Source organism: Gopherus flavomarginatus, chromosome 9, assembly GCF_025201925.1.
Source record: "Gopherus flavomarginatus isolate rGopFla2 chromosome 9, rGopFla2.mat.asm, whole genome shotgun sequence".
In the NCBI taxonomy this organism is placed as follows: Eukaryota; Metazoa; Chordata; order Testudines; family Testudinidae; genus Gopherus; species Gopherus flavomarginatus.
Window position 1 is genome coordinate 76,345,131 of NC_066625.1, and position 26,229 is coordinate 76,371,359.

The window sequence follows — 26,229 nt, forward strand, 5'->3', positions numbered from 1 at the left end:
GAATAAACACTTAAGACCAAGTACTCCTCTTTGGAAGAAAATAATGATTAACAATAAATCTCTCCATGCCAGAAAGGCAGAATTTCAGTTGCATCCTTTGATTCTCATGGATCTGGCTACGGGTTGCAAACTTGGATTTTAGATCCACTGTGATATTGAGAGTAGCAGACTACTGTATGTTTAGGAATGAAACTGCGTCCACTCAGCAGCCTTGTGCTCCAGCAGTGTTTCCAATATCAGATAATTAGGATGCTTCCAAATGCTGAATTATATATAGCTCAGCAATACAATATAAGTGACCTTCATGCTCTGCAGCTTTATACAGTAATGACTACAGTGTTTGGTGTCATGTGTTGTGCATGTCAGTGAAGTAGCAGGTATGTCACAACCCGCTTTTCAGCTGTGATAAGTAACCTAAACTGTGCTGCGAGGCTGCTGACTGTGTGCCATGTCTGTGCCATGTCACAAAAGAGCTGATATCGGACACGCCTTTCATCTTGTTGACAGATACACAATTGTGCCACAAAATGTTGCATCCCACCTCATATTTTACTAAGTGCTCCAGTTTATTCATTCATGGTAGCATAAAACTAGGGAAAAACCCCGGATCAAAAGTTTCTCTTCTCCAAACTCTGAAGCATCACAACATAAGGCCAAATTAATGTGCATGTTATATACATTTTAACATATTAGTCAGTTGTTCATGCACCGAGATATTTGTTCCCGTCTGAAACCTCAGACTGGTCTAAGAAGACTAGCTACAGATTTATTTTAATTACTGCACTGGAACAAAATGATTTCCTTCACAGATTCAGCTAGTACATTTATCTACTCATTGATCTGGGGACTCAGAGCCTTTGCAAACCCATATGCTATCCCCCGCAGGGCTAGATTTTGCATTTGGGTTTCTAATTTAGTTGACAGATGTGGAATCTCAGTCAGATAGCTCTCTACTGACTACACTTTTGACAAGTCTCAAGAGCGCAAGTTATTCCAGTTAGGTCAACATTAATATATCCTCTAACTGTTCACCTGATTCAAAAGGTCTAATATAAATAAATTATATTTGTGAGGAAGGAAAGGGAAGACACTACTTATTCCATCAACTTTTGGCGGTTCTGCCAACACAAACACTCAAGATATGAGGAACTGACAATCAACCCTTTTTGGAGGAGATCTGGCCAATGCAAACAGATCTTCAGGCCCACAGAAGGTGCTTTCAGCCCCTGACTCACTTACAAGTACAGTACCAAATGGGCACATACTGCAAAAGCAGTATTAATATGTACATGTATAGGAGCAAGAACAACGTTTCATGAAGAGTGCATAGGGATCATGGATAGATCAGGGTGGGGGAGGATTATGACTAAACACAGGTAACATGCCCCACAAGTACTTCCCTGCCAGTGGGGCCTCACTTCAGCACACCATGCTATTTCATGGGGAGGGTAAGGAGAACATGGAGATGCAGTGGAGAAGTTTCCTGAACAAATCTTGGCACTTTCTTGGTTGGGCACACAGTTTCTGGTAAGCCCCTTTCCACAGTGACCTCTGCCATAGAGTTTGACCCAAAACCAAATTCCCAAGCTCTCTTGGTTTTGCAGTGGGCATTTTGGCGCTTCTTGCTCACATTTCTTTCCCCTTGGTTTTACAAATATTTTTGTATTAGTCCAACATTGTCCTTGGCTTCAACTATAGCTCTTGATTGTATCACTGTTGCAAATTCCAAAATCGATAACTTTACCATGTGTTGATGAAGATGATTGTGATAGTGTGAAACTTTCACTGAACAGATTGTTCAGAACAATCTAATCATTCTTAATTATAAACATAATATACAGAACTTGAAATTTCTTTCAACTAGTAGGGCAACCATAGTGTCAATTCTAAAATTTAACTATTTCAAGGTTCAATCCAACAGATACACTAGGAAAAAAAAGTCATGCTTCAAAATACGTAATTGCATGGCGTTAACGTGTGTCAGGACATATTACACATTTTTTTAACATTCAGCAAAATAAAGGAAGTAGTTTGTCAGTAAAATGTATCTCTTACCAGAAGGCCATGTGTTCCATGTATGGCAACACACCTAGAGAAACAGTGGTGTATGGCCAGATTATCCAGGTAAGTAGGTGATTCATAGCCTCCTTTCTCATCCACGTCTCCAGTCATGTGAAAATGAACGGGATAGCTGCCCAGTATTTGCTGCCCCATATTTTTTAATTCCACTCCTGCCATGTGAACGGAGGTAAAATTCCTTTGGATCTATTGAGACAAATACAGACCTAAGGAAAGAATTTGCAGTACAAGAGTGTGACAGCAAAAAAACCAAACAATTGTTAAACAAGTAACAAAGTGCTTGATCCTGCAAAGTGCTAATCTGCTCCCACTGACTTCAGTATAGGATTGGGTCCAGAGGTTGCATCCTTCTACATCTGTCTCAACTTCTCAAATACCGGATGGGTAGTGGTGTCCAAAATGAACATTATTGAACCATTTATACCTAGCAATATACACACTTATTTAAAGCTATAGAAAAAAAAAATACTACTGACAGCTAGCAAAAAGTCATATTCAACATCTTTAAGGTGCCACCGAAAGTCTATATTTCCTGGTAGCTACATCTCAATCAAATGCTATTGGGCTAGATCCTCTGCATAGCGCCATTGATTTCACCATCTGACCTCACTGAGGGTACTCTGATTTACCACAGCTGAGGGTCCATCCAGTTATTTGTGGGGGGGGGAAAGAGGGGAAAAAAAACCACCTCTCCAAAAAACAATGGTCCAGATTGTGATTGGGGTCTGCATGGCTGCACAAAGATAAAGCTCTAACACGATCCTTGCTTCCTTGAACAGCTGCCCGGGGCCACTCACAATAGTAGACCTTGTGCTAAGGAAAACACAGGGAATGCTTGCTTCCACTATCCTACAAAAAGATTAGTACATTGAAAATGAAAAGGGATGTGAACTTGGGATCAGGACCCACTCCACCACCACATGGGCCTGTGAAGCAGGGTTGATGCACTGAGGGACGCAGTGCTCCATCCTAGTGAATAAAGCAAACTGTGCCTCTGGAGGGAGTAAAGTCTCCTTCTTGGGTAGTGTAACTTCCCAATGACCCCTACTCAGGGCTACGACTTACAAAAACCGAACTAACCCAGAGGAGGATAGAAGTGCATATTACACCTTATATTAGAGGCGAGCCAGAGGGTGTAATTTTATTGTGCATCAAGTTTTGCAAAAAGCTCAATAACTTTTTAGTATTCTCTCTCATTACATACAAATACATACCTGCTGTACCCGGTGGGAAAAAACTGTCATTTTACATTACTCATGTATAAAGTTGGATAGTAAATAAATATCTGAAGTTGAGAGAGAGGGAAAAAAGCCACTTACTTTAATCTGTCCTCCAAATGTGTCATAGGAGAAAAACTGGCATTGATTTTGTCCATAACAAGAGTCCTCCATTTCTCCCTGAATAAGTATATTTCTAGTCAGGAGACCAACTTCCGCCCTCATGTCTATGCCATCTACAACTTCCCCAACATGAAGATAAAGTGGGCTGCCTGTGGGGGGAAAAAAAAAAGTTATATTTGAATTTAGCTCACTTTACTATCTTCATTCAGCACACAGTTCTAAACACACACACAATTTTCTCACAAGATTCAGTCAGTCATTTTAATTATAATAAATTTCTCTGTGTTTCACAACTGTGAAGGGTCGGATCCTGCAAATGCTAAGCACTTATGTTGAAATCACTAAGCAACCAGCCAGCAAACACAGGCGAGTAGTCTCATTGCCTTTAATGGACAACACTTTTTTGTGTAAACTTACATGCCTAAGCATTTGCAGGACTGGGCCCCAATTTTGCAAACTTCAGCTAAAGAGGAGTTAAAAAGTGACAAATATTTTTTGCACAGAAATAGCTTAAGAAGGTATTTCATACCATCAATCTTCACTTGATTACTTTTACATTCAGGGCAAGGAAGGAGATTAAATTCTTCAGCTTGATGCATGGAATAGTCAGTGCTAGCAATGACTATCCTATCCCTAGGTAGCCAACTTGTAACCTCATCCACTAAGTTAAGAATTATGCCTTTGGACACTTTCACTCTAAATCCATTACGAGGAATTCCTAGGGGGAAAAACAGTCAGTTATTCTTTACTGCTGTGTACCAGTGCATTTTGGATAATTGCACAGAGTATCTACTCAATCAATTTTAATGAAATAATTCAAGGTCTCATATCCTTTTATGGGACATAAAGATTATGCCCAATTATTATTTCATGACATTTTTTGTCTGTGATCCCCATGCATCTGACCCAGTTCTAGAATATTAGTCTAAATTAGTTCAGATTTTAATGGCAGAAGAAAAAAAAAGAGTACACTACACCTTTTACCCATCCACTGAAAGCAGTGACTCTAAAATTGATTCCTTCATAGGTTTGAAAATCTCTTCCTGCTATTGCTATCCCAGTTGTTCCAGTCCCTTGATACTGTTTTCTATCTTCTGTGGTTGAAAACTGACCACCTCCAAGGATCCCAACCAGAGCCCAGGGCTGCCTGAGTAAGATCAAGAAGAGTCTGATCATGTGGACAGAAATACACCTTGTACCCCACAACCTTGAAAGGGCCTTTGTACATAGAGTCCCTGTTACAGAAAATATTCTTAAAATCAAGCAAGCCTGGATTCTAGAATAGTCTCCCATACAGCTCCCTTAATGGCTGTTTTCTTTAATATTTTATACACCAGTGGCTTGAAAAATATTATTTTTCCTATTTACAGAAGTTTGCTTGCTTTGATCTTATTAGCACACTATGCACCTGGGTATGAGTTTATATATAGTTTGGCGATGGTGCTTGTTAAAAGTAATGTTGAATCCAAAAACCCTCTTAGATGATAGGGAGTTACTGTTACAATCTAGAGCTGACAGCTGTCAGCTGTTGGGAAAGAGGCCCAGGAGCTGTCCATGGTGGCGCTACAGGTTTCCCAAGGCCTTCCTGCCACGTGTCGGATAACAAAAGCTCTGCCCTGCAACACACACACACTCTCTAGCGCTGACAGACACCATGTTCATGTCCTTGTGGAAAAGCCTGATCCAGACACCGGGAAAGTTAGTTCTAGCCCGGTGTCCCCCTCTTTGGCGGTCACACACTAGTGCTGACTTCCCGCAGAATCAGCCAACCTGGGGCTAGTTTGCGTTTAGCTTGTGTTGTGACCCCAGACTGGACTAGGAGGGCACGTGGACTAGGCTACAGCACATTCCATATTCTCTGCCCAGAGGGCGAGGACTGAAGGTTTGGGGCTCGTGCATGATTTCCGCGCGGGACCGAAGCAAATCCCCACCCGAACACCCCGCTCCGGTCTCACCTGTACCCCAGATGCAGGATGTGTTTGCTATGAAGAAGCTCCTTGAGGAGGAGTCGGGTCTCCAGCGTCAAACTCTTCGCTGCTGAGTCTCCTACTGCGGCTGCCACCACCTTGCCCGGAGCTTGGGTGGCTAGAAACTCCCGCAGCCTCCTGCTCTCATCGGCCAGCAGGTGCGTGTCAAAGCGAGCAGCGGCCACCACCTGGGCTGTGTCTGCATCAATGATCCGGACGTTGAGGCCTCGGCTGCTCCAGCGCTTCTCGCACTGGTAGGATCCATAGAGGAGCCCGCCCGCGTACAGGGTTTGGTCCAGCAGCGTCCAAGAGCGAGGCTTCCTCCCGTGTAATTCCAGGGTCCCCCCTCTGTCCACGCCCAGGAATTTCTTTCCGTAGTTCTCCACCTCCGGCCCCTCGGTGGCCTTCCCGTACAGCGAGATGGTGGCCCGGGAGTGGTAGGGGCACCGCGGGGAGCCAATGTGCAGCGCCCCGCCATCCTGAATAAGGATGTAGCGGGCCCTTAAGACGATGGGCTGCTGCTGATCTGCAAACACCAACGCCCCTGGAAGGGAAGTGGGGAGACTCGCAGCGACTCTTGCCCGCCTTTCCTCGGCGCGTGGAAGCCCGGCTAGCAGGGCGCAAGCCCCCTTGGGCCACCGGCAGGCGCGGCACACTGGATCCTGGGGGCTGCAAGCGGAGGGAGACCAGTGCAAATCTCCCCGACACGCCAGGACCCCGGCCCCCATCCAGACTACGGGTAAGGCTCTGAGCCGGGGGACGCCCAGGTTTAGTGTCCAGTGAGCCACCCCTCTCCTTAAGGGGATCATCCCAGCGGGCCAGGCCCCCGCGGTTCCCTGGGGGTGCCTGCTCCCTTCCCAGGTTCTGGCCATGCCCAGTTGCAGCTCTCCCCCAAGTCAGGGCTCTGAGCGACTGGCCAGGTTCAGGGGAAGGCGGGCGCCAAGCCCCTGTTGGCTCCTTACCTCCGTCCTGAATGCGCAGCGAGTGGAAAGTCGCGGAGCTCTCCAGCCTGAGGGTCTCCCCCCTGCCGATGACCACCGAGCGGCTGCCGTCGTGCCCGGGACGCCAGGGAGTCAGGTGCGGGGCGCGCTCGGGACACGGCCCTGCAACACACAGGCGCACACGCCGGTTCAGTGCAGCCCGCCGCGCTCTGCCCGCAGCCCGGCTCCAAGCCCGGAGGATACGCACCTGTTGCGCCGGAGTTCGCCGCTCCACCCCTCTCGCAGGGGGCTGGGGGCAGGCCCAGGAGAGGAGAAGGGCCGGGAGGAAAGCCCTTGGGAGGTGGATGCCGCAGCACTGGCGAGGCGCCCCCAGAAGCTCCTTGGTCGCTCTCGGACTCGTGCGCCCACGGGGAGCCGCGCTTCCATCCGGTCCTTGAGCCCTGCCCGGCTCGCGGCGGGGCTTTGCCGGCCTGAGCCCGGAGTAGCAGCAGGCACCTGCTGCCCGGGACGGAGGATCCCCCAGGCGAAGGTGGCAGCGGCTGGGATAGCCCCGCACGTGGCGATGGACGCGCCAAGCCCCAGAGATACACACACACACACAGACACTTCATTCAAAGCATTTTATTCCCACCGGCCCCGCTCTCCGGCCCCCCCGGCGGGGCAGGCGCCTCTGCAGCCACCTGTGGAGTAAAGCGGCGCTGGGTAAACGCTCCCAGGTCCGCAGACACGTGGGCTCCGGCGCCTGCAGGGGGCAAAGCTCCGGCGCAGACACAGCGACGTCCCCCCGCAAAACCCAGCCCAGCCGCGGCACCGGCCAGAACCCAGCGACAGACCCGCTCCAGCCGGGCGGCCGCGGGGCAGAGGCGCCAGAGGACCAACGTGCTCCGAGCCGCTTACCTAGCCCCGGGTGCTACTAAGCCACGGCTGCTAGGCAGGGCTCCCTTCGCCGCTCTAAGGACCGGGCAGTCCCCCGCTCGGGGGCGCGGGGCTCTGCAGCAGGAGCGCGGCCTCGCCGGACCGGGGACAGCTGGCGGGAGCTAAGGGGAAAGCTGCTCCTGAGCACCGGGCCGCTTCTCCACTCCGGCCGGGCTCCCCCAGCCTCCCTATTTATAGCCCATCTCCCGGCCTGTGGCGCTGCCCCCGCTGTTTACAGCCGCCGAGCCGCTGGCTCCGCCCTCCCCGGTGACGCCGGCTCCTCCTGGACCCGCCGTGCGGCTCCCCAGATGCCAGGAGCCGAGCCGAGCTCCCGCCGGCGAGCATCCCCGCCCGGCCTGCCGGGGCCTGCAGGGGGCGCGCGCCGAGCATTCCACGCGCACGTGGCCGGACCTGTCAGGCGGCTGGAAGAAATTCCCTTAAACGGGGAGTGGGGGAGAAGTGCCCATTCCCTGCTAACATCAGACTGTCCCCTGCGGGTTGCAGCTGCCGCCTCTCTGCTACCTTCCAGTGAGGTTCAGACAGAGGGAACGGGTGGCTTGGACTTCCTCTGTCGCTTGCACAGCACAGTCTTCACCTGAAGGGGGGCATGAGCTACCTGGGGCCCCCTATCCTCACCGGCAGGGAGCTAAACTTTTCTGCAGGGAAATTGGGAGAGGAGGTGAGCAGCAAAGGGAAAGCTGTTGCCAGATACACAGGCTGGGAAACCCCAGTGCCCCAGGCTACATGCTTAAGGAGTAGGGTGTGTTCCTCTTGCTACCCTAAACAAAGGCTGTAGGCAAAGTAGGTGGCAATGGACACCTGCCTAGGACCGGATTTGAATGGCTAAGGATAATTTAGAGAGACAAAGTGGCGAGGTTGTATCTTTTATTGGACCAATTTCTATTGGTGAGAGAAAAGTTTTGGAGCTTACAGAGAGTTCTTCCTTTGTCAGTTAATCTTGCAAAATCAGTCTAATTAAATCAGCCTCACCCTTTTCTCTGGGATGTGTAGCCGGAGGGCAGCTGGGAATGACTTTTTGTTTAAAGAACTCCAATGGGGAGAACTAAGAACAAGAATGCATGAAAATCACAGGAGGTAGGATACCACTGGTCTGAGGCTGAGACACCCATGGAGAGGTCATCTGTCCCACAACAGTCACTGTAATGCTGTAGAAAATACCTTCAGGGGTTATTCCAACAAGTCTTGGGCCTGATCCAATGGGCTTTGGATCAGGTCCCTTGCTCTTAAATGATCTGCTCCCATTGATTGCAGTAGTCTTTAGACTGGAGTAGAAAGTTCATTTCAGATTCCATTTTTTTTCTGAATCAAAGTTATCAGTATTCCTTATGCTGTTAAATGCAGCACGAAAGACCAAAGATTCTGCCAGGCAACGTGTAAATATATTAGAGCACAGATTTGTGGCCACTGAGCTAATTCATTCCCTCATCAAATCCTTCACTAACCATTTAAAAAACCTCAATCCAGAGGAGAAGGAGAGCTGGAAGTGAGGAGGCAAATCTACCAGCCACAGATACCACAAAGAGCCAAGGCTAAAGAGGAGCCCACTGTGCAAAGCCATAAGTGCTGCTGATCGTGAACAATAAGGGAAGGGAGATACATTCATGTGCCATCATCTGGTCTCACTGTTTCAATCTGTTGCCTCTGAACTTTATTCTGGGGCAAGATTTCTTCTGACGGAGGGGACAGGGCCAATTAAATTGTTTGGAGATCTCTGGAGTCTGAATTCGCCTGTCATAAATGTGCAGAATTTCAGGTAAAAGAGAACTAGAACTTATTTTCCATAGGCATTTATCCAAATGTCCGTTGCATCCCCTGACTGTCATATTCACCTTCAACTAAAAGGTTCATTCTAGAGGAAAAGAAAGGTTAATAAACTTGACAAAAATAAAAATAACAGGTTGAGAAATTATATTCAAGCTGTATGTATTATGCTAATACATCAGTACTGGAACTAAATGTATTAAAGACTTGGGTTATCACTAAATGAGCCCCCTCCCAGCCTACACTTGCCTTAGGGTCCTATGCAACAGGCATTACTTAGGCCAAATTCCCTCTGATTTCAGAGGGACTTTTGCCAGAGGAAGAACTGCAGGTTCAGCCTTTAAATCTTTATTCGTATGCTTGCAGAGATCTCCGGATTCTTAGATTTAAGTAATTTCCAAAATCTCTCTCTCTCTCTCTCTCAGTGGTGTTAGTAGCAGCACAGCTGTCATGGTTTGATTCTTTTCCTGAGGAAAAGGTTGCCTTGAGGTGAGCAATTTAGAGGCAATTTTCTCCCAGTATTGAAAAGTTCCTAACTGGCATGTGGGCAAAACTGTGGAACAAATTATTCTAGAAACATCGCTATGCTTTTCTGAGAATCCACTTCAGGACTATTTAGGAAATATTACTATCCGAGAGCTGACACTAAAGAGGTGAAATGGGGCTGATTTCACCCTTGACAAACCTCGTTTTCAGGATTATTTTTCTTTTTCAAATAAATTCCAGAATAAAGTTTACACAATACTCTTCAACTACGCAAGATGTTTTCTCAGCACAAGAACATTTCCAACCATGCAAAAATCCTCACACCTTCACACAGGAAGACAGAACATCCTGTCTCATCAGCCTTTCCTAGCAAAAGGACCTCATTTTGCTGTTACTCTTACTCTTTTTTTTAGGCTAATCAGTAGTAATCCATCCTGATAAAAACAAAATGGGTCATGCCACTCTTTCCTCATGGACTACCTGATATTAGGAAAATTTTAACAATCCAAGCCCCAACATGTTGCAATAAATGTAATATTTTGCATAAAGAGTTTAATTGGATTGACTGGGATCTAGTGAGGTCTGATTTAAAGGGGATGACAAAAAATAGCTGATTCATGACAGAGACATTTTGACTAATAGTTTGTTCCCACAATGCCCCTGACTTTCTTCTGGCAGTAGACACAAAATTCACACAGGATTGAAGGGATGGTACTTCCTGTGTAAGCACTTTCCTCCCTGGTAAACTCCCTCTGTGAATGATATCCTGTTTCCTTAATACTGCTCAGAGGGTGGAAGGAAAAGCAGGGTCAGTTTTCACTAAGTAGTTCCCATGGAATAGTTCGAACAAAAGTAGCCTAGCTAACCAAGTCCCTGTTCCTACGACACAGCCCAGTCTGTCTACTTTAGATAAAAACTGGATGCTCAGGACAGTTTTCAAATGCACACAATACACATACATATTAGCATAAATTATATAAATAGCTTGGGCAACATGTGTATGTATCTATGCACACATTACATATATACATATACACACATATATATATAAATAAATAGAGAGAATGAATTAGTGTTTTGATCTGTGTTGTCTTGATATTCTTTTTTAATATTTCTTAATTACATAGATATAAAATCAGAAGCTACAAAAAAGCCAATAGACTGGTTTACCAGATAGGGATGGTAAATGAGATTTGTCCACATCTGGTTTTAAATTCTACCAACAGGGGTCACCCTTGCACATGGTTAGCATACTCAGGTCCTAATATCTTTCAGATGATTTCTCCAGGGCCCTTTTCATGAACAATACTGAATAAGTCTTATTCCAAGATTTGTACTGAATTAACTGCTTGCAAGGATCACTTAAACCACTATACTTGCTATGACTGCCGGTTTAGGCTGGAATGGGTCAAAGCAGGAATCCATTTCATAAGAATTCATATATAATGTGACACTTCATCCTGAAAATGGATAACACGAAGCTCCAATTTATACGTCACCATTAAAACACAATGTATTTTCAATAACTAAATATAAAACTTGCCTCTTCCCATCTGCAAATGCTACTGAATATTCTGTGCTGATATTTGTTTTCTCAACAAAAGTTATATTACTTGCATCTCTCTGTAGGCAAATACATTCAGTTTAGTCTTAAGAAAATCAGAATACATCAAAGTATTTCAATTTGTTCTAATGGCTTAAAAACTTCAGTACAACCACCTCATCCAGAAATGCTTTGTATAATACACAACAACTTATTGATCATTATTTGTATTCAAGTAACACTCCAAGACCCCTGTCAGAATTTGGGGGGGGAGGCATTGTGCTGGACATTGCACAGCCATAACATTTCCTTTAATGGCTCTTGACTTTCAGAGGTGGTCTTCTAACAGAATGCTACTCAACCTGTCAGGTCCGTGACCTCTACAGTCTGCATCCAGAATCTTTCTAGCATCCCTTACTCTGCAGCCAGCAAATTCTCCTTTCTCCTACCTACCTTAATGGATCCCTTCCTACTAGATTTTGAACACTTTCATCTCCCACTAAAGTCAATATGGAAATTCAGGTGCTCAGCATTTCACAGGAGATGCTTCGCAATGCACTTTGCCAGTTTGGGCATTTAATAATGAACACTGGGTCGAGGCTTTTACAGGGCCGCAGTGAGACACCTATAACCCTCTCCTATTGGATTCTGCATGATCCTGTCTGCTCGTAGCTAGGACCGGCGCTAGGGTTTTAGCGCCCTAGGCGCACAGCAATTTCGCTGCCCAGCGCGCTGCTCCCAGGGCTCCGGTGGAGCTGCCGCAGTCGTGGCTGTAGGAGGTCCACCAGAGCCACGCGAGCAGCCGACCGTCTGCAGCCATGACTGCGGCAGCTCCACCGGAGCCGCCTGCCGCCCCCTCCGGCAAAACGCCACCCATCAATAATCCTGGCGCCCTAGGCGATTGCCTAGGCCGCCTAAATGAAAGCGCCGGCCCTGCTTGTAGCAAACTATCAGCACAGCAGGCCAGATTGCAGGAGGCTGGTTTACAGCAGCCCATGCTCCACTGTGGGTTACAGGTCAGATAAGGGAATGAGAAGCGGGCAGCAGTGTCAGAACAGAGGCAGAACATCAAGCCTTTCATTAAGGGGCTGATCCTATAACCCATGCCATTAATCCCACTGAAGCCAGTGAGTCAGCATTGCAGGAACGGGCCTTATGATGTGGGAGGAAATGGAAAGAGGGGAGGAAGATGGGCAACCAAGTACTAATCAATGGCAAAAGCTGGAAGCACCAGTGCTTAAAAGCCACCATTCTAACATATATCCTTAAGCTCATAGGTGAATCAATTAAACATCATTTGTCACATGAGGCTGGTAAACATAGAGGCAAGCAGAAAATGTTAAAAACACAGGAAACATGCATTCTCCTTAGATACGTACCACTTTGTTTCACTTCAGACTTAAACAACATTCTCCTTGTTTTAAGCATTTGCTTCTTTAGCAGTGAGAAGGCTTTGGATTGCTGGGCCTCAGCCAATACTCCCATATCCCTGAGGACCTTAAGCACCCGGTATAACAACAGTGGCTTCAGTTTAGTTTGCAGCAGCTTGAGAGGGTTGATCTGAATTTTGGGTGGGTTGACTTCCTTATCACAGTTATGAAATCGAAATATACTCCAAGCAAGCTTAGGTCCAAAGGCATCCATAAAAACGTATCTGTAAAGCTTAAGGAGCGTGTCACAGGATAACCGCTCTTCCTTTGATTTCTGAGTCAGGTTCTGATTTGTTACCAACCTTCTTCTTTCCTCATGACTTACAAGAGCATTACTTCTAAGAAGGCTGGAGAATTTATATGAGCCAGGAGTCCCTGGGAGAATTTTCTTACCGTGAAATAGTCCTTCATAATCCAGATCCCACAAAGAACTGTTGGGATTCAGGCTATTTTCTGAAATAATCATAAATACAGTAAAAACCTATTAGGCATAACCATGGAAGAACATATTTCCTCCTAGCAGATTTATAAAAATATATGTTTAAGAATGTTTCACTACATTACTGAATATATTTTGGCTTACTGCACCAAAAATGTATTTTGGCAGGCTTACTGTATGTTTGAATAGCCAAATGAATAGACTACAATGATGACTCCTGTATTTTAGCTATTGGTGCTTTACACTGGTCAAAGATTGTAATCTAAGAACCCATTTTGTGTATTTTCTGGTCTAAACTAGTATCTTACTCAACTGTTGTTATAGTCTATGTAAGTGTTATTGTATGTACATTCCTGAACAAGAACTAATGACCATGACAATTCATTCTGTTCTGTATAATGTCTGCAAGCAAATACAGTGGTATCTACTACAGACCCGCAACTGGACCACATGAGTGGCTTTGTGGTAGAGTGGCCCTTTTTTTGACTTGGCTGAGAGGGGGAAAAGGCCCCTTTCTCTCCCCTTGCTTAGCCTACTCAGCTCTTGGGCCCAGATCTGGGGCCTGATTCAACTCTCATTCAAGTAAATGGGAATCTTTACACAGACTTGAATAGGAGTTGGATAGGCCCCTGCTTTAGAGTTCGCCCTCGCACTCTAGAATGTTTTCCCAGTGCATAAGTGGGCAGCATTTTGGCTCCACCCCACTATCCTCCAGATGCAAGGGGCCAGCTTCACCTTTTCAAGAGCTGCAATACCTTAGGCCCAGATCCTCAATGGTATTTAAGCGCCCAAATCCCATTGAAATCTGTGGGAGTTTGGTGTCTAAATACCTTTGAGAATCCGTGCACTACTTTCTCCCTGGAGCAACAGAGAGACGGGAGAGGAATCGTGACTCCCTGAAACTTTCCAGGTTTGCTCCTGAGGTAGAGCAAGTTACACACCACCCTGTACTCCAGGCTGAACCTAAAGGCTCAATCTAGCCCCCTAACACTAATAAATACAACAATTAAGTGTAATTAAAATACCCTCTGGCTTTACAATAAATAATACATCTTATCAGGCTGAAAATCTCAGACAAGATCACTGCAATAATTAAACGGAATGAGAAAACCAAACCAACCAAGTGTGCCACCCCAAAGGCTTACGAAATAAGTTTTTAAATAATATCAAGGTAACTGCTCCATGTCATGTCCTCAGAACCCTGGAATAAACCTTGAGCCTTCCTGATCCACAGTTTCCTTTTCTTTTATGCTTTTGAAGGAAATGACTAGACTTTAAGGGGTTTTATGTTTACCAGAATGGCTCTCTGTCCTCTTGCATGTTTTAGAAGCTTAAAATGTACACCTCTACTTCAATATAACACTCTCCTTGGGAGCCCAAAAAATCTTACCGCGTTATAGGTGAAACCGCGTTATATTGAACTTGCTTTGATCCACCAGAGTGCGCAGCCCCGCCCCCCCCACAGCACTGCTTTATCGCGTTATATCCAAATTTGTGTTATATCGGGTGGCGTTATATCGAGGTAGTGGTGTATTTGATTTCAAGATAATGGCTAACAGCTCATTGCTCGATGGATGGGTGGAAACATTAAACTCAGACAATCATCAGAAGGTTGACTTGCATGTAGTAATCTTATTAGTTAGAATTTTATAAAATCGTTGTTTTTTTTCACGCTTCAAAAAAGCATATCCAGGGCTATAAGTTCATAGCCGTACTAAATAACCCTTTACTACATCATAGCTGTGATATGACTGTTTTATTAGGTGGTAGTGGGAATGTATAACTATCTCAGAATTATTATATCATAATAGTAAATAACAATACTTTGCATTTCTATAGCATCTTTCACATGGAGGATCTCAAAGCACTTAAAAACTTTGTTAAATTAAAGCTCACTACACCCTTGTGACATAGATTTATAGTTTCATAGATTGTAAGGCTGGAAGGGATCTCAAGAGGTCATCGAGTCCAGTCCCCTGCCCTCATGGCAGGATCAAATACTATCTAGACAATCCCTGATAGCCATTTATCTAACCTACTCTTAAATATCTCCAGAGATGGAGATTCCGCAACCTCCCTAGGCAGTTTATTCCAGTGTTTAACCACCCTGACAGGTAGGAACTTTTTCCTAATGTCCAGCCTAAACCTCCCTTGCTGCAGTTTAAGCCCATTGCTTCTTGTTCTATCCTTAGAGGCTAAGCTGAACATGTTTTCTCCCTCCTCCTTATGACACCGTTTTAGATACCTGAAAACTGCTATCATGTCCCCTCTTAGTCTTCACTTTTCCAAACTAAACAAGCCCAATTCTTTCAGCCTTCCTTCATAGGTCATGTCCTCTAGACCTTTAATCATTCTTGTTGCTCTTCTCTGGATCCTCTCCAATTTCTCCACATCTTTCTTGAAATGCAGAGCCCAGAACTGGACACAATACTCCAATTGAGGCCTAAACAGTGCAGAGTAGAGCGGAAGAACGATTTCTCGTGTCTTGCTCACAACACACCTGTTAATGCATCCCAGAATCATGTTTGCTTTTTTTGCAACAGCATCACACTGTTGACTCACATTTAGCTTGTGGTCCACTATAACCCCTAGATCCCTTTCTGCCGTACTCCTTCCTAGACAGTCTCTTCCCATTCTGTATGTGTGAAACTAATTGTTCCTTCCTAAGTGGAGCACTTTGCATTTGTCTTTATTAAACTTCATCCTGTTTACCTCAGACCATTTCTCCAATTTGTCCAGATCATTTTGAATTATGACCCTATCCTCGAAAGCAGTTGCAAACCTGCCCGTTTGGTATCATCTGCAAACTTAATAAGCGTACTTTCTATGCCAATATCTAAGTCGTTGTGAAGATATTGAACAGAGCTAGTCCCAAAACAGACCCTTGTGGAACCCCACTTGTTATACCATTCCAGCAGGATTGGGAACCATTTATAACTACTCTCTGAGTACGGTAATCCAGCCAGTTATGCACCCACCTTATAGTAGCCCCATCTAAGTTGTATTTGCCTAGTTGATTGATAAGAATATCATGCGAGACCATATCAAATGCCTTACTAAAGTCTAGGTATACCACATCTACCACTTTTCCCTTATCCACAAGATGTGTTATCCTATCAAAAAAAGCTATCAGATTGGTTTGACATGATTTGTTCTTTACAAATCCATGCTGGCTATTCCCTATCACCTTACCACCTTCCAAGTGCTTGCAGATGATTTCCTTAATTACTTGCTCCATTATTTTCCCTGGCACAGAAATTAAACTAACTGGTGTGTAGTTTCCTGGGTTGTTTTTATTTCCCTTTTTATAGATGGACACTATATTTGCCCTTTTCCAGTCTTCTGGAATCTCTCCCCTCTCCCATGATTTTCCAAAGAAAACAGCTAGAGGCTCAGATACCTCCTCTATTAGCTTCTTGAGTATTCTAGGATGCATTTCATCAAGCCCTGGTGACTTGCAGGCATCTAACTTTTCTAAGTGATTTTTAACTTGTTCCTTTTTCATTTTATCTTCCAAACTCACTTCCTTCCCATAAGCATTCACTATGTTAGACATTCCTTCAGACGTCTCCGTGAAGACCAGAACAAAGAAGTCATTAAGCATCTCTGCCATTTCCAAGTTTCCTGTTACTGTTTCTCCCTCCTCACTGAGCAGTGGGCCTACCCTGTCCTTGGTCTTCCTCTTGCTTCTAATGTATTGATAACAAGTCATCTTGTTTCCCTTTATTCCTGTAGCTAGTTTGAGCTCATTTTGTGCCTTTGCCTTTCTAATCTTGCCCCTGCATTCCTGTGTTGTTTGCCTATATTCATCCTTTGTAATTTGTCCTAGTTTCCATTTTTAAAAGACTCCTTTTTATTTTTTAGATCATGCAAGATCTCGTGGTTAAGTCAAGCTGGTCTTTTGCCACATTTTCTATCTTTCTTACCCAGCGGAATAGCTTGCTTTTGGGCCCTTAATAGTGTCCCTTTGAAATACTGCCAACTCTACTCAGTTGTTTTTCCCCTCAGTCTTGATTCCCATGGAACCTTACCTATCAGTTCTCTGAGCTTATCAAAATCCGCCTTCCTGAAATCCATTGTCTCTATTTTCCGGTACTCCCTTCTACCTTTCCTTAGAATTGTGAACTCTGTGATTTCATGATCACTTTTACCCAAGCTGCCTTCCATTTTCAAATTCTCGAGTTTCTCCCTATTTGTTAAAATAAAATCTAGAACAGCTTCCCCCCAATAACTACTATGCCCATTTTACAGATGGGCAAACTGAAGCACAGGGAGGTTTGCCAAAGATTAGATGATAAAGTCAGTCACAGAGCCAGGAACAGAACTCAGCTGGAGCCTAACTATCCTATTATTGAGCAGGGGGTTGGACTAGATGACCTGCTGAGGTCCCTTCCAACCTGATATTCTATGATTCTGTGATTAACTATGTACACAACTCCCCACGAAATCAAATGACTGGACAATTAGTCCCGAGGAGTCCTGAATCCCAGCTTCCTGTTCTGATCAGTACGGCCTTGATCCAAAACTCACAGCGGTAAATAGAAAGCCTCCCATTAATTTCAGTGGGCTTTGGATCAAACCCCCTCGGCACTATCTAAATAGGTTGCATTTTGCAGCCATGACATCACACTTTGTACATTTAAAATATTTCTGGTTTGGAGTTTTTCCAATGAAAACCCAAAAAGTGTTGGTAGAAAATGTTAGTCATTTTTCCCCATGGAAAACTCAAAAAACATTTCTTAACTGTATGTACTAATAATAAGCAATATTTTGTTTTAAACAATACATATATCTGCTAACCTTTTCAAATGAACCTAGCACTACGTCATGTGTTCTAAGCATCTGAGTTAAAGTATTTAAGACTGTGATTTTATCTTTATAATTACCAGCAATCGTCTGAAAGATAAACTAAAGATCCTGTTAGGGGCCTGCTTGTAAATCAGAAAGGGAAGAAGCACCAACAGGGTTTGCTGTCTCCACTCAAGAGAGATCCAGGACTGGAAGTGGAGGGGCAGAGGTGCATTAGAACATAAGAACAGCCATACTGAGTCCAGGAGTGGCGCCAGGGTTTTTGGCGCCCTAGGCGCAGGGCTGGCTCTAGCCATTTTGCCAGCCCAAGCATGGCGGCACGCCACGGGGGGCACTCTGCCGCTTGCCGGTCCCGCGGCTCTGGTGGACCTCCCGCAGGCATGCCTGCGGATGCTCCACTGGAGCCACGGGACCAGCGGATCCTCCGCAGGCACACCTGTGAGAGGTCCACCGGAGCAGCCTGCTGCCCTCCCAGCAAAATGCCGCCCCCCCCCAAATCCTGGTGCCTTAGGCGACCGCCTAGGTCGCCTAAATGGAAGCCCCGGCCCTGACTGGGTCAGACCAAAGGTCCATTCAGCCCTGTATCCTGTCTGCCAACAGTGGCCAATGCCAGGTGCCCCAGAGGGAGTGAACCTAACAAATAATTATCAAGTGATCTCTCTCCTGCCATCCATCTCCACCCTCTGACAAACAGAGGCTAGGGACACCATTCCTTACCCATCCTGCTAACAGCCATTAATGGACTTAACCTCCATGAATTTATCTAGTTCTCTTTTAAACCCTGTTATAGTCCTGGCCTTCACAACCTCCTCAGGCAAGGAGTTCCACAGGTTGACTGTGCGCTGTGTGAAGAACAACTTCCTTTTATTTGTTTTAAACCTGCTGCCTATTAATTTCATTTGGTGGCCCCTAGTTCTTATATTATGGGAACAAGTAAATAACTTTTCCTTATTCACTTTCTCCACACCACTCATGATTTTATTGAGGGGCAGAGCTGTGTAATGGAAATTTGCACATGGCCTATGTGTACATGCTTGAACTCAGCTAGGCTCACTTTGGGGCAGGGGAGAGAGAGAAATGCAACTCAGATTATGAAAAGAATAAAGGAGATAAATGTAAGTCATTACCAGGAAGAGAATAATCAAATAATAGTATTCTGTGTATTGGCCCTTCTCCCAGGGGCTAAAGTACTATGTGTTAAGAAGAGGGTATGGAATTCCCACAAAATTCTGATCTAGATGCTGATTTTGGACGCTCAGTGGCTCCGAATTGAGGAAAAAATGTGGATCTGGGGAAGTCCAGAGGAATTGCCAAACAATATGAAAGATGGGAGTGTGTATTCAACATGCTGTGGCAAAATGGACAGAACTCTGGGGTCTAGTGTTTTAAATGCCCAAGCGCTGCTGATTCGGCAGGCTCGCAGGCCTCCGCTTTCGGCTTGTGGGCCAGATAAAGAAAGCAGCTTTGCTGCTCGCGCTGCCCATCGGAAAGCTCTGCACTGTCCACTGCATTTGTAATTTGAGCTGCAAACTACTGGTCCTCATGTCATTCTAGCCAACCTCACGCGTCAGCGGCACCATCAAACGCTACATTAACCAACCCACGGCGGAGCGCTTGCGGGAGACACAGACAATGTTTTACTAACTGGTTAAACTGGTCGCTTGAGAACCTGGGCAACGAGGCAGGAGCAGCAGCAGCAGCAGGTTGGCAAGTACCAGGGCACGGCGGTTGGGTGCAGAAAGACGCACACTGTTGGCTTTCTTCTTCGGGCGACGCTCAGCTCGCTGCAGCCGCTCTGCTCTGCTCTCTGCCTGCAGGGAAGGTGACCTTGAAGCCATGGCAGCAGGCGAGCAGGCAGTTCTGCTAATGGGAGGCGCCGCTGCATGAAGGGCCTTGGAGGCGGAGGGCAGAGACATGGGATTTTAAACCTGCAACGAAGGCAGATGGAGAGATGATCTCCATCCGCTCGCTCTCTCCCGCCCGCGCCGCTTTCCTCCCCTGCAGCCCAGGTCCCCGCTGCCTGGCCCCCGCGCAGCACAAGCCCGGGCGGTGTTTGCGAGCTAGCCCCTAGCGGGGGAACCCGAGAGCTCCGCCACCCACCAGCCTTCCGGGACTCCCCGAGCCCCGCTCCCCTCCGCCGCCCAGCCGGGCTCTCCGCTCTGCGGAGCCAGGCCCAGGTGCGCAGCCCCCGCATCGCTGAGCGCGGCGCAGGGCGCCTGGCCGGGCGCGCACGGTGCCCCCTGCCGTCCGCTTGGCACCTCCAAGCCACGTCTCAGCTCCAGCCGCGCTAAGTTCCCCTCTCCGTGCGGGAAGCGTCAGGGCCCTTTCCCGGTTGCTGTGCGCCCTGCTGGGGCCGGCGGCCAGAGGAGGGCTGGGAGCGCACGGAGCCGGGGCGAGCTCGGTGCTTGCCGGGTTCCCCCAGCCGCCTGCTCCTCCTCTGCTCTGCGGCGGCGTCACCGCTTCTTACCTGGCAGCCTGGCTCCCGGGGACTCCCTTCCACCCCCAGCCGCCTTCCCTGCGAACGCGTCCAGAGCGCACGGGACACAGCAGCCAACGCAAACCCCTCACTCCCTGCCGAAAGCCGGCCCCTACTGTGCCCCACGCCGGCTCCAGGAGCCGGCCCTGCTGCAACCTGCCGGCGCGGAGCGGCTGAAGCCAGGCGCAGAGGGGATGCACCACCAGGCACCTCAGGCCGGTCCTGGAGGTCCTATTCCCATCCCCCCAAAAGTCTTCAGGAACGTGGAGTTGGCCAGGCAGCAGCATAGGACCTCCCCCAGCTCCGGGCTAGGGAGATCAAGAGTAAAGGTACCTCGAGCTGTTATTTTCTAAGCTACGGCTGTTAGGAAAGGAGGTAGCAAGAAGCAGCAGAAGGAAGTTTCTCCTCAATCTGACTTCTGGAGAAATCCAAAATGAAGGAGTTAGTTAGGTTCTCATGAGTAAGACTGGCCAGTCGACCACTGCACACCTGGCTAGTAAAGAGACACCTCTGCATTACAGTGTAAGGAACAGAAAGTAGGTTGATGCAATTGTTTTCAAAGGCAATTCTTCTTAAGTATTCAGGTAAATATGTCAATAGGCTTGTACTGAGTAACGGAATTTAGGCCAACTTTGCTATTCTCCTTGATTTAGTGAATCCAGATCATTTTATTCTGGAAAGTTTTGAGCTAGTTACTCCTCCCCCACTAAGTATTTATAGGCCTACTGAAATCTAGGAGACAAACATTTTTACACATCAAAAATAGATTAGGGAACATTTAAAATTCAAGTGATAAACATCTCCAAAGATTAGTGGGTGCACTGAATGTTGCAGATCCAGAGCACTAATCTGAAAACAGAATTTGGTGCTTATTTAGAGGGCTAATGAGTCAGCACCCCATGTAAGTTGTCCCAATTAGGGGAAGGGCCTGGACACATTCCAGCAGAAAGTAACAATGATAAAGGATCTCCCGAAGAGTAGAAGATGAGTCTAATTAGCCTATATCACTACACAGTAGATAATTAAGCAGTGGAGGGGGCATAACATAATATATATAGGGAAGACTCAGAAAATTAAGTGATAGGGAACCAAAATTAGAACCAGAATGAATATATTAGATATGTAAACAGTGTGTATCAGATTCCCAAATGCTGCCATACCAGCTGTAACTGAGAAGTCAAGAAAAAAAGTATTTAAACGGATAGTTGTGCTCCATGCCATCTTTCTACCTCAAAATTCTACTACATAATCAAAGCTATCACGGCTGTCCCATGTAAAAAATAAATGGAAGCAACATACACACCTAAGAAAAAAAACGTTGGGAAATATTACATCCTAAAAGACCAGCTAAATATTCTAACAACATGGTTTACAAAACAGCATATAGTCAGCAATTTTCAGAGACATCTTGATAACTCTTAACACATGCTTACACTATGGCAAGGTCATATCTAAATGTAAGAACAAAATTATATTACAAATTTGAGTTGGTGGGAGGATTTTTTTTGTTTTGTCAGCTGGAGTTTAGCAAAAGTCCCATTGATTATATTTTTTGCAAACCCAGAGCATTTTAAACAACAATTCAAAGCCCCTCCCCCATAGTATCACTCCATTACTTCTCCTGATGCAAAAGGTCCTATGCTCATGCTATTCTCTTTCAATAAAGGGTGTCCTGGATTTGCTCTTGTATAAGCTGTTCCATGAGTCAGTCATGGATTTTTAATTAAAATTTAATTCTGACATCCCATAAATCAATTTTTTAAACAGGTGGGAGATTTTTAAATGTATGAATTAGAAATATTCAAATGCCCAAAGTCAGGGAATGATAATTACAAAATTACTGGGCTGAAGAGAGAGTTCAATATAGATTATATATGCTTTTTCACTGATAGTATCACACAACTCACACAATTCATTCAAGCATGGGAACATGGTTGAATGCACTGAAAATTCTTTGAGGGTAAATTTATTGACTTGAAGGAAGAAAGCAACAAGACCTAGAGGGTCATTGCAGGGACTGTTATTTAATATTTTCATTGATGACAGGGAAAGTTTAAAACATGTTAATGAAATTCAGATTATATGGAATTGGAAGGAATTACTGACATTAACCAGAACAGAGGAACATCAAGGGACTTACACATATTAACAATTGGCAGAAAGTTTGGGTAAATGGAAAAAGTCTGAAGTAAGTTTACAGTTTGAGAGAAAGATCTGGAAAACAATTGAGCTGAAAGGAATCTAGTGGTGAGGGTACCCAGGACCTGTTTGCAAAATCAATAGCAAATATCAGTGAAAAATCCTATTGCAAGATTGGGCTGAATATGTAGACAGGAGCAGCAAAGAGGACAGTTCCAACCCTATATGGGGCTGATGTGACCACATCTGGAGAACCGTATTCAGCTATGGGCACCTCATTACTAGAAGCATATTGACAATTTGAGCAAATTCAAAGCCTATCAAGTGATTGAGGAAGCCAGGGGAAGTGATTTATAAAGGAAAGATTAAAAAAGAGCCAAGTGGAACGTGTCTAAGCAATATTTAGAAGTGACTGCATTATGCAGGGGAGGGGAAGAGACACTCTGGCCTAAATTTTCAGAAGTGACAAAGTGGTAAGCATTTCCTGAAAAAGCAGGCCTCTAAATTGTCTGAAGCTGGACACTCAGAACTGGAGAAACTGAAAGTCCCTAGTCATGTTTGAATGCATAGGCCCCTATCTACAAATGGAGAGTACGCACAGCAGGGGCCCCACTCTTTCACCACAGGGTCTGAACAGCTCCCACAGATGTTGTTAATAGGATTTGCTGTCCCCAGAGTTGGAAAGGAATTGCTTGGACTATTTAAAATCTGACTGGACAAGGTCTATTGCAAAGAACCAGCCTGGACTGACAAGGAGAGGCACTGGATGACCTAACTGACCTTTTCTATGTTTAATTTCTAGGATTCAGGGATAGAAATGAAAATTTCAATTTTACTTTAATTACTGGGGCACTACAGCTCTAAATCAATCTCAGAGACAGCATGCACACCGTGCTCTGCTGACATTATTAGTTAATTGCATTCTTGTCACAAGATCTCATGATGACCATATTCAATCATTGCTCCCAGCCATGATTTTCAATATTTAAACAGTACATCAAGAATCCTTACCGAACAACACCAGTTTACATTCCATTCACATATAAAATTGAGCAGGATGGCAGGTTTGCTCTTTACAAAAAGGTACAAAATAATCCTAAACATTTAACATTAAAATGCAAGGTTAGGCTATCAGATTATTTGGTATTTTCTCCCCCTTCCAAAATATAATTTTTCCATACCTCATGTTTGCTGCCTTTGTATGAAAACTATAGTACAAATGAGATTCACAATTCAATATGCTCTAATCCATGCATCCTTTATTCCATTACAACCACTGTGTTGCATTCTAGCAACAGTACACAAACTGCAATCAACCGCAATCAATTTTTACAACAATCTGAGGCTTACAGTACATTTAAGGCCTTTAAATTTGGAAAAAATCAGACCTATAGTAGTAGTGTAACAATTGTAAGTGTCTTGCATTTCTGATGCATATTCTGTGCGATTCCAGTGTCAAAGAATCAAATTACTTCTAAACTAAAAAGATTCGTTCAATGAAAATTTAGTTACATAAATTCATCAAAACATAAAATGTTAATTTTTTGCCCTGGAAATCTTATAAAATTTTAATAGCAAAATAATATAGGGATAAAAACATATTTTAACAAAATGTATTCAATCATATACAAACCAGAATTTTGCAGTTTATTGTATTTAGACTTAAATTAAAACTACCAATTAAGAATCTATGCACAATGTAAATTCAAATATGTACAGTACTTTTAAAAAGTCTACAGGAATGCTTTACAGAAGGAAATGTTATGGCTCTTATTCAGACCATCTGAATATTAAAAGGAGTTTTCTATTAATGAATTTATACATTATTTTTATTAAACAAAAACAATTTAGTCAGTTTTTCCTTAAGAATATTCCAGTTATATTTATACAGAAAATGGCTGAGCGGTTGCTACAGAATTTAGCCCCATGTATTAGTTAATTTTTTTTTTCCCCCAGGAAAGAGTAGGACCATCTTAAATAATTTACTTGGGAAGATCAGTAAATTAAATAAAGATCACTAAGAGGAAAGACCTCATCACAATAACTTGCCAGTTACAATACCACAGCTAGAAATTTACAAAGAAAGTACTCCCTTAGATCGAACCCATGAATCGATTGTTAAGAACAAGCTGCAGTTCATAACAGTTGTGTTCCATATACTGAGAACACTGAAAAAAAGTCTCATAGGACAGAATTATAAATGATCAGAAGATAGAGAAAACTGATTTTAGAATATTAATATACCACTAGATAAAAAGTGTCCCCATATTCAGCTAGTATCCCCTTGTCCTCCAGAGTAATGAAACTAAAAGTCATTGGAATTACAGTAGTTGACCATATTGTGTGCATTAGTAGAATAATTTTCAGATATAAAAAGACAAGTTTCATCAGATGTTGATTAGAACACCCTAAAGACAGGTATTTCTTCATAGTATAAAGCTATTACAGCTATCCAGTTAAAGCATGTGCAAAAACAGGTAATTTCTTCCATTCACAGTAACTGAGGTAAAATCAAGTAGGCTTCTTCAGGAGTTGGGGAGTTCATGAGATATGAACTGTTTTAGTCTTTCTAGATATTGTGCATAAAGCTCTATGTCGTTATGCCCAGCCCCTTCCACCCAGAGGGGCTCCACTGCACGTGGACATCGCTCATACATTGCCAGGCCATGGGAGAAATCTATTACCTCATCTTCAGTACCATGAATTACCAACACAGGAGAGGTTACTTTAGATATCTTGTCAATGCTAGGGGGATGGAAAAGAAAGAGAAGTTACTCAGGCTTTTAGTTTTTACATTTGTAATACCAAAGAAAACAAAGTTGAATTAATCACTAAACACAATTAAGGAATATTGTATTTTTTAAAAAATGGATACCCCACTTGATGCCCCACTGACTTATCCACAAAACAGGCACAGATAACTGTGAGTGCAAGCTGTCCTTTTATCGCCATCTTGCTATCAATCTCTTCGATGGCAAGAAGTCTGTCCACTCTCCTGCCTGGTCAAATCTTTGGCTTATTAGTGACTATCGTACCAGCTAGCCTGTGGACATCTGTAACTCAGAACCAACTTCAGCCCACCAATGCATTCCCACAGAGGATGAAACTTAAGTCACCATGTCTGAATTTGAGCTAGTGACCAATGTAGCCTACTACTAAGCTAGAGACATTCGCTCCCTAATTCATTATGGCCCTTTGATTAAAAAAATCGCTTAGAAAGCATCCTTATCCCTGTTTTTGACCCCAGAGATGAATACAGATTCTTTTAAAGGATTAATTCATTTTAAGATTAATTTGAAAATATAATTTTCTAAACTCCAGTATATCATATTTAGACAATAATTTACATATACAATTATTTGTTGCTTCCCCATCAAGTACTAGAATGAACTAAATATACTATACTTTTCATAACAGGTAAATACATCTCAATCTAAAAATATTTGATGGGTGTGGACACCAAGAAAAGAAAGGAACTATTTAGGGTGGTACAAGGGGACAGAACTAGAAATAAGGAGATGAAATTAGGAAAAGGAAGAGTTGGCTTGCTTGTTAGCAAGTTTTCTTAACAGTAATATATCTATTATACTGTGGAAGAGTTCCCCAAGTGGCAAGAACTCCATCGCTCTGGACAACTGAAATCAGACACCAGAAGATCTATTGTAGTGAACAATCTTGGACTGACAGAATAACTAGAGTAGACAACTTTTTCCCACCTCTAATTTCTATGATTTGTTAAATAAAGTTGAACAATAATTAAAGGGAGTCAGGATTTTTCTACTCCCAGAAGTAGTAAAGGAAGTAAAACATCTAGATGTGAAAGTGACTACACAAAAGTGAAGCTGTATCTATTCAGTTGCTCAAAATGAGTAAAAACCAAAAA

The 26,229-nt window shown here is 44.3% G+C and overlaps 4 protein-coding genes across 12 annotated transcripts in view; all 4 read right to left on the reverse strand.

Moving 5' to 3' along the window:
• Nucleotides 1-7,229, reverse strand: part of LOC127058193 (cell surface hyaluronidase-like) — a 64,529-nt gene extending 57,300 nt beyond the window's left edge. For all 3 annotated transcript variants that reach the window (XM_050967793.1, XM_050967792.1, XM_050967791.1), the window contains exons 1-7: nt 6,575-7,229; nt 6,349-6,489; nt 5,375-5,930; nt 4,397-4,566; nt 3,949-4,137; nt 3,399-3,568; nt 2,056-2,265 (exon numbers count right to left, since the gene is read on the reverse strand). In XM_050967793.1, coding sequence (XP_050823750.1) covers nt 2,056-2,265; nt 3,399-3,568; nt 3,949-4,137; nt 4,397-4,566; nt 5,375-5,930; nt 6,349-6,489; nt 6,575-6,938 — 1,800 coding nt within the window. In that variant the 5' untranslated portion in view covers nt 6,939-7,229. The remainder of the gene's footprint in view (nt 1-2,055; nt 2,266-3,398; nt 3,569-3,948; nt 4,138-4,396; nt 4,567-5,374; nt 5,931-6,348; nt 6,490-6,574) is intronic.
• Nucleotides 1-7,414, reverse strand: part of CEMIP (cell migration inducing hyaluronidase 1) — a 141,185-nt gene extending 133,771 nt beyond the window's left edge. For both annotated transcript variants that reach the window (XM_050967800.1, XM_050967798.1), the window contains exon 1: nt 7,225-7,414. The gene's annotated coding sequence lies outside the window, so the exon portion shown is untranslated. The remainder of the gene's footprint in view (nt 1-7,224) is intronic.
• A 746-nt stretch (nt 7,415-8,160) lies between these two features.
• Nucleotides 8,161-20,337, reverse strand: LOC127058210 (uncharacterized). Of its 6 annotated transcripts, none has more exons than XM_050967833.1 (3): nt 19,377-19,726; nt 12,433-12,936; nt 8,161-9,112 (listed from the first exon to the last, which is right to left on the reverse strand). In XM_050967833.1, exons 1-3 carry the CDS (start codon nt 19,645-19,647, stop codon nt 9,108-9,110), a joined length of 780 nt encoding a protein of 259 aa, XP_050823790.1. In that variant the 5' UTR covers nt 19,648-19,726; the 3' UTR covers nt 8,161-9,107. The 6 variants fall into 6 exon arrangements, 5 of the variants coding, with proteins under 5 accessions (XP_050823790.1, XP_050823787.1, XP_050823788.1 ...); XM_050967830.1 differs by lacking the exon at nt 8,161-9,112 and adding an exon at nt 20,199-20,337 and having other exon boundaries at nt 9,700-12,936; nt 19,377-19,659; XM_050967831.1 differs by lacking the exon at nt 8,161-9,112 and adding an exon at nt 19,832-19,921 and having other exon boundaries at nt 9,700-12,936; nt 19,377-19,659.
• Nucleotides 20,338-23,583: 3,246 nt separating this feature from the next.
• The window catches only part of ABHD17C (abhydrolase domain containing 17C, depalmitoylase), a 63,580-nt gene continuing 60,934 nt past the window's right edge, over nt 23,584-26,229 (reverse strand). Inside the window, exon 3 of the mRNA XM_050967825.1 lies at nt 23,584-25,091. Coding sequence (XP_050823782.1) covers nt 24,872-25,091 — 220 coding nt within the window. The 3' untranslated portion in view covers nt 23,584-24,871. The remainder of the gene's footprint in view (nt 25,092-26,229) is intronic.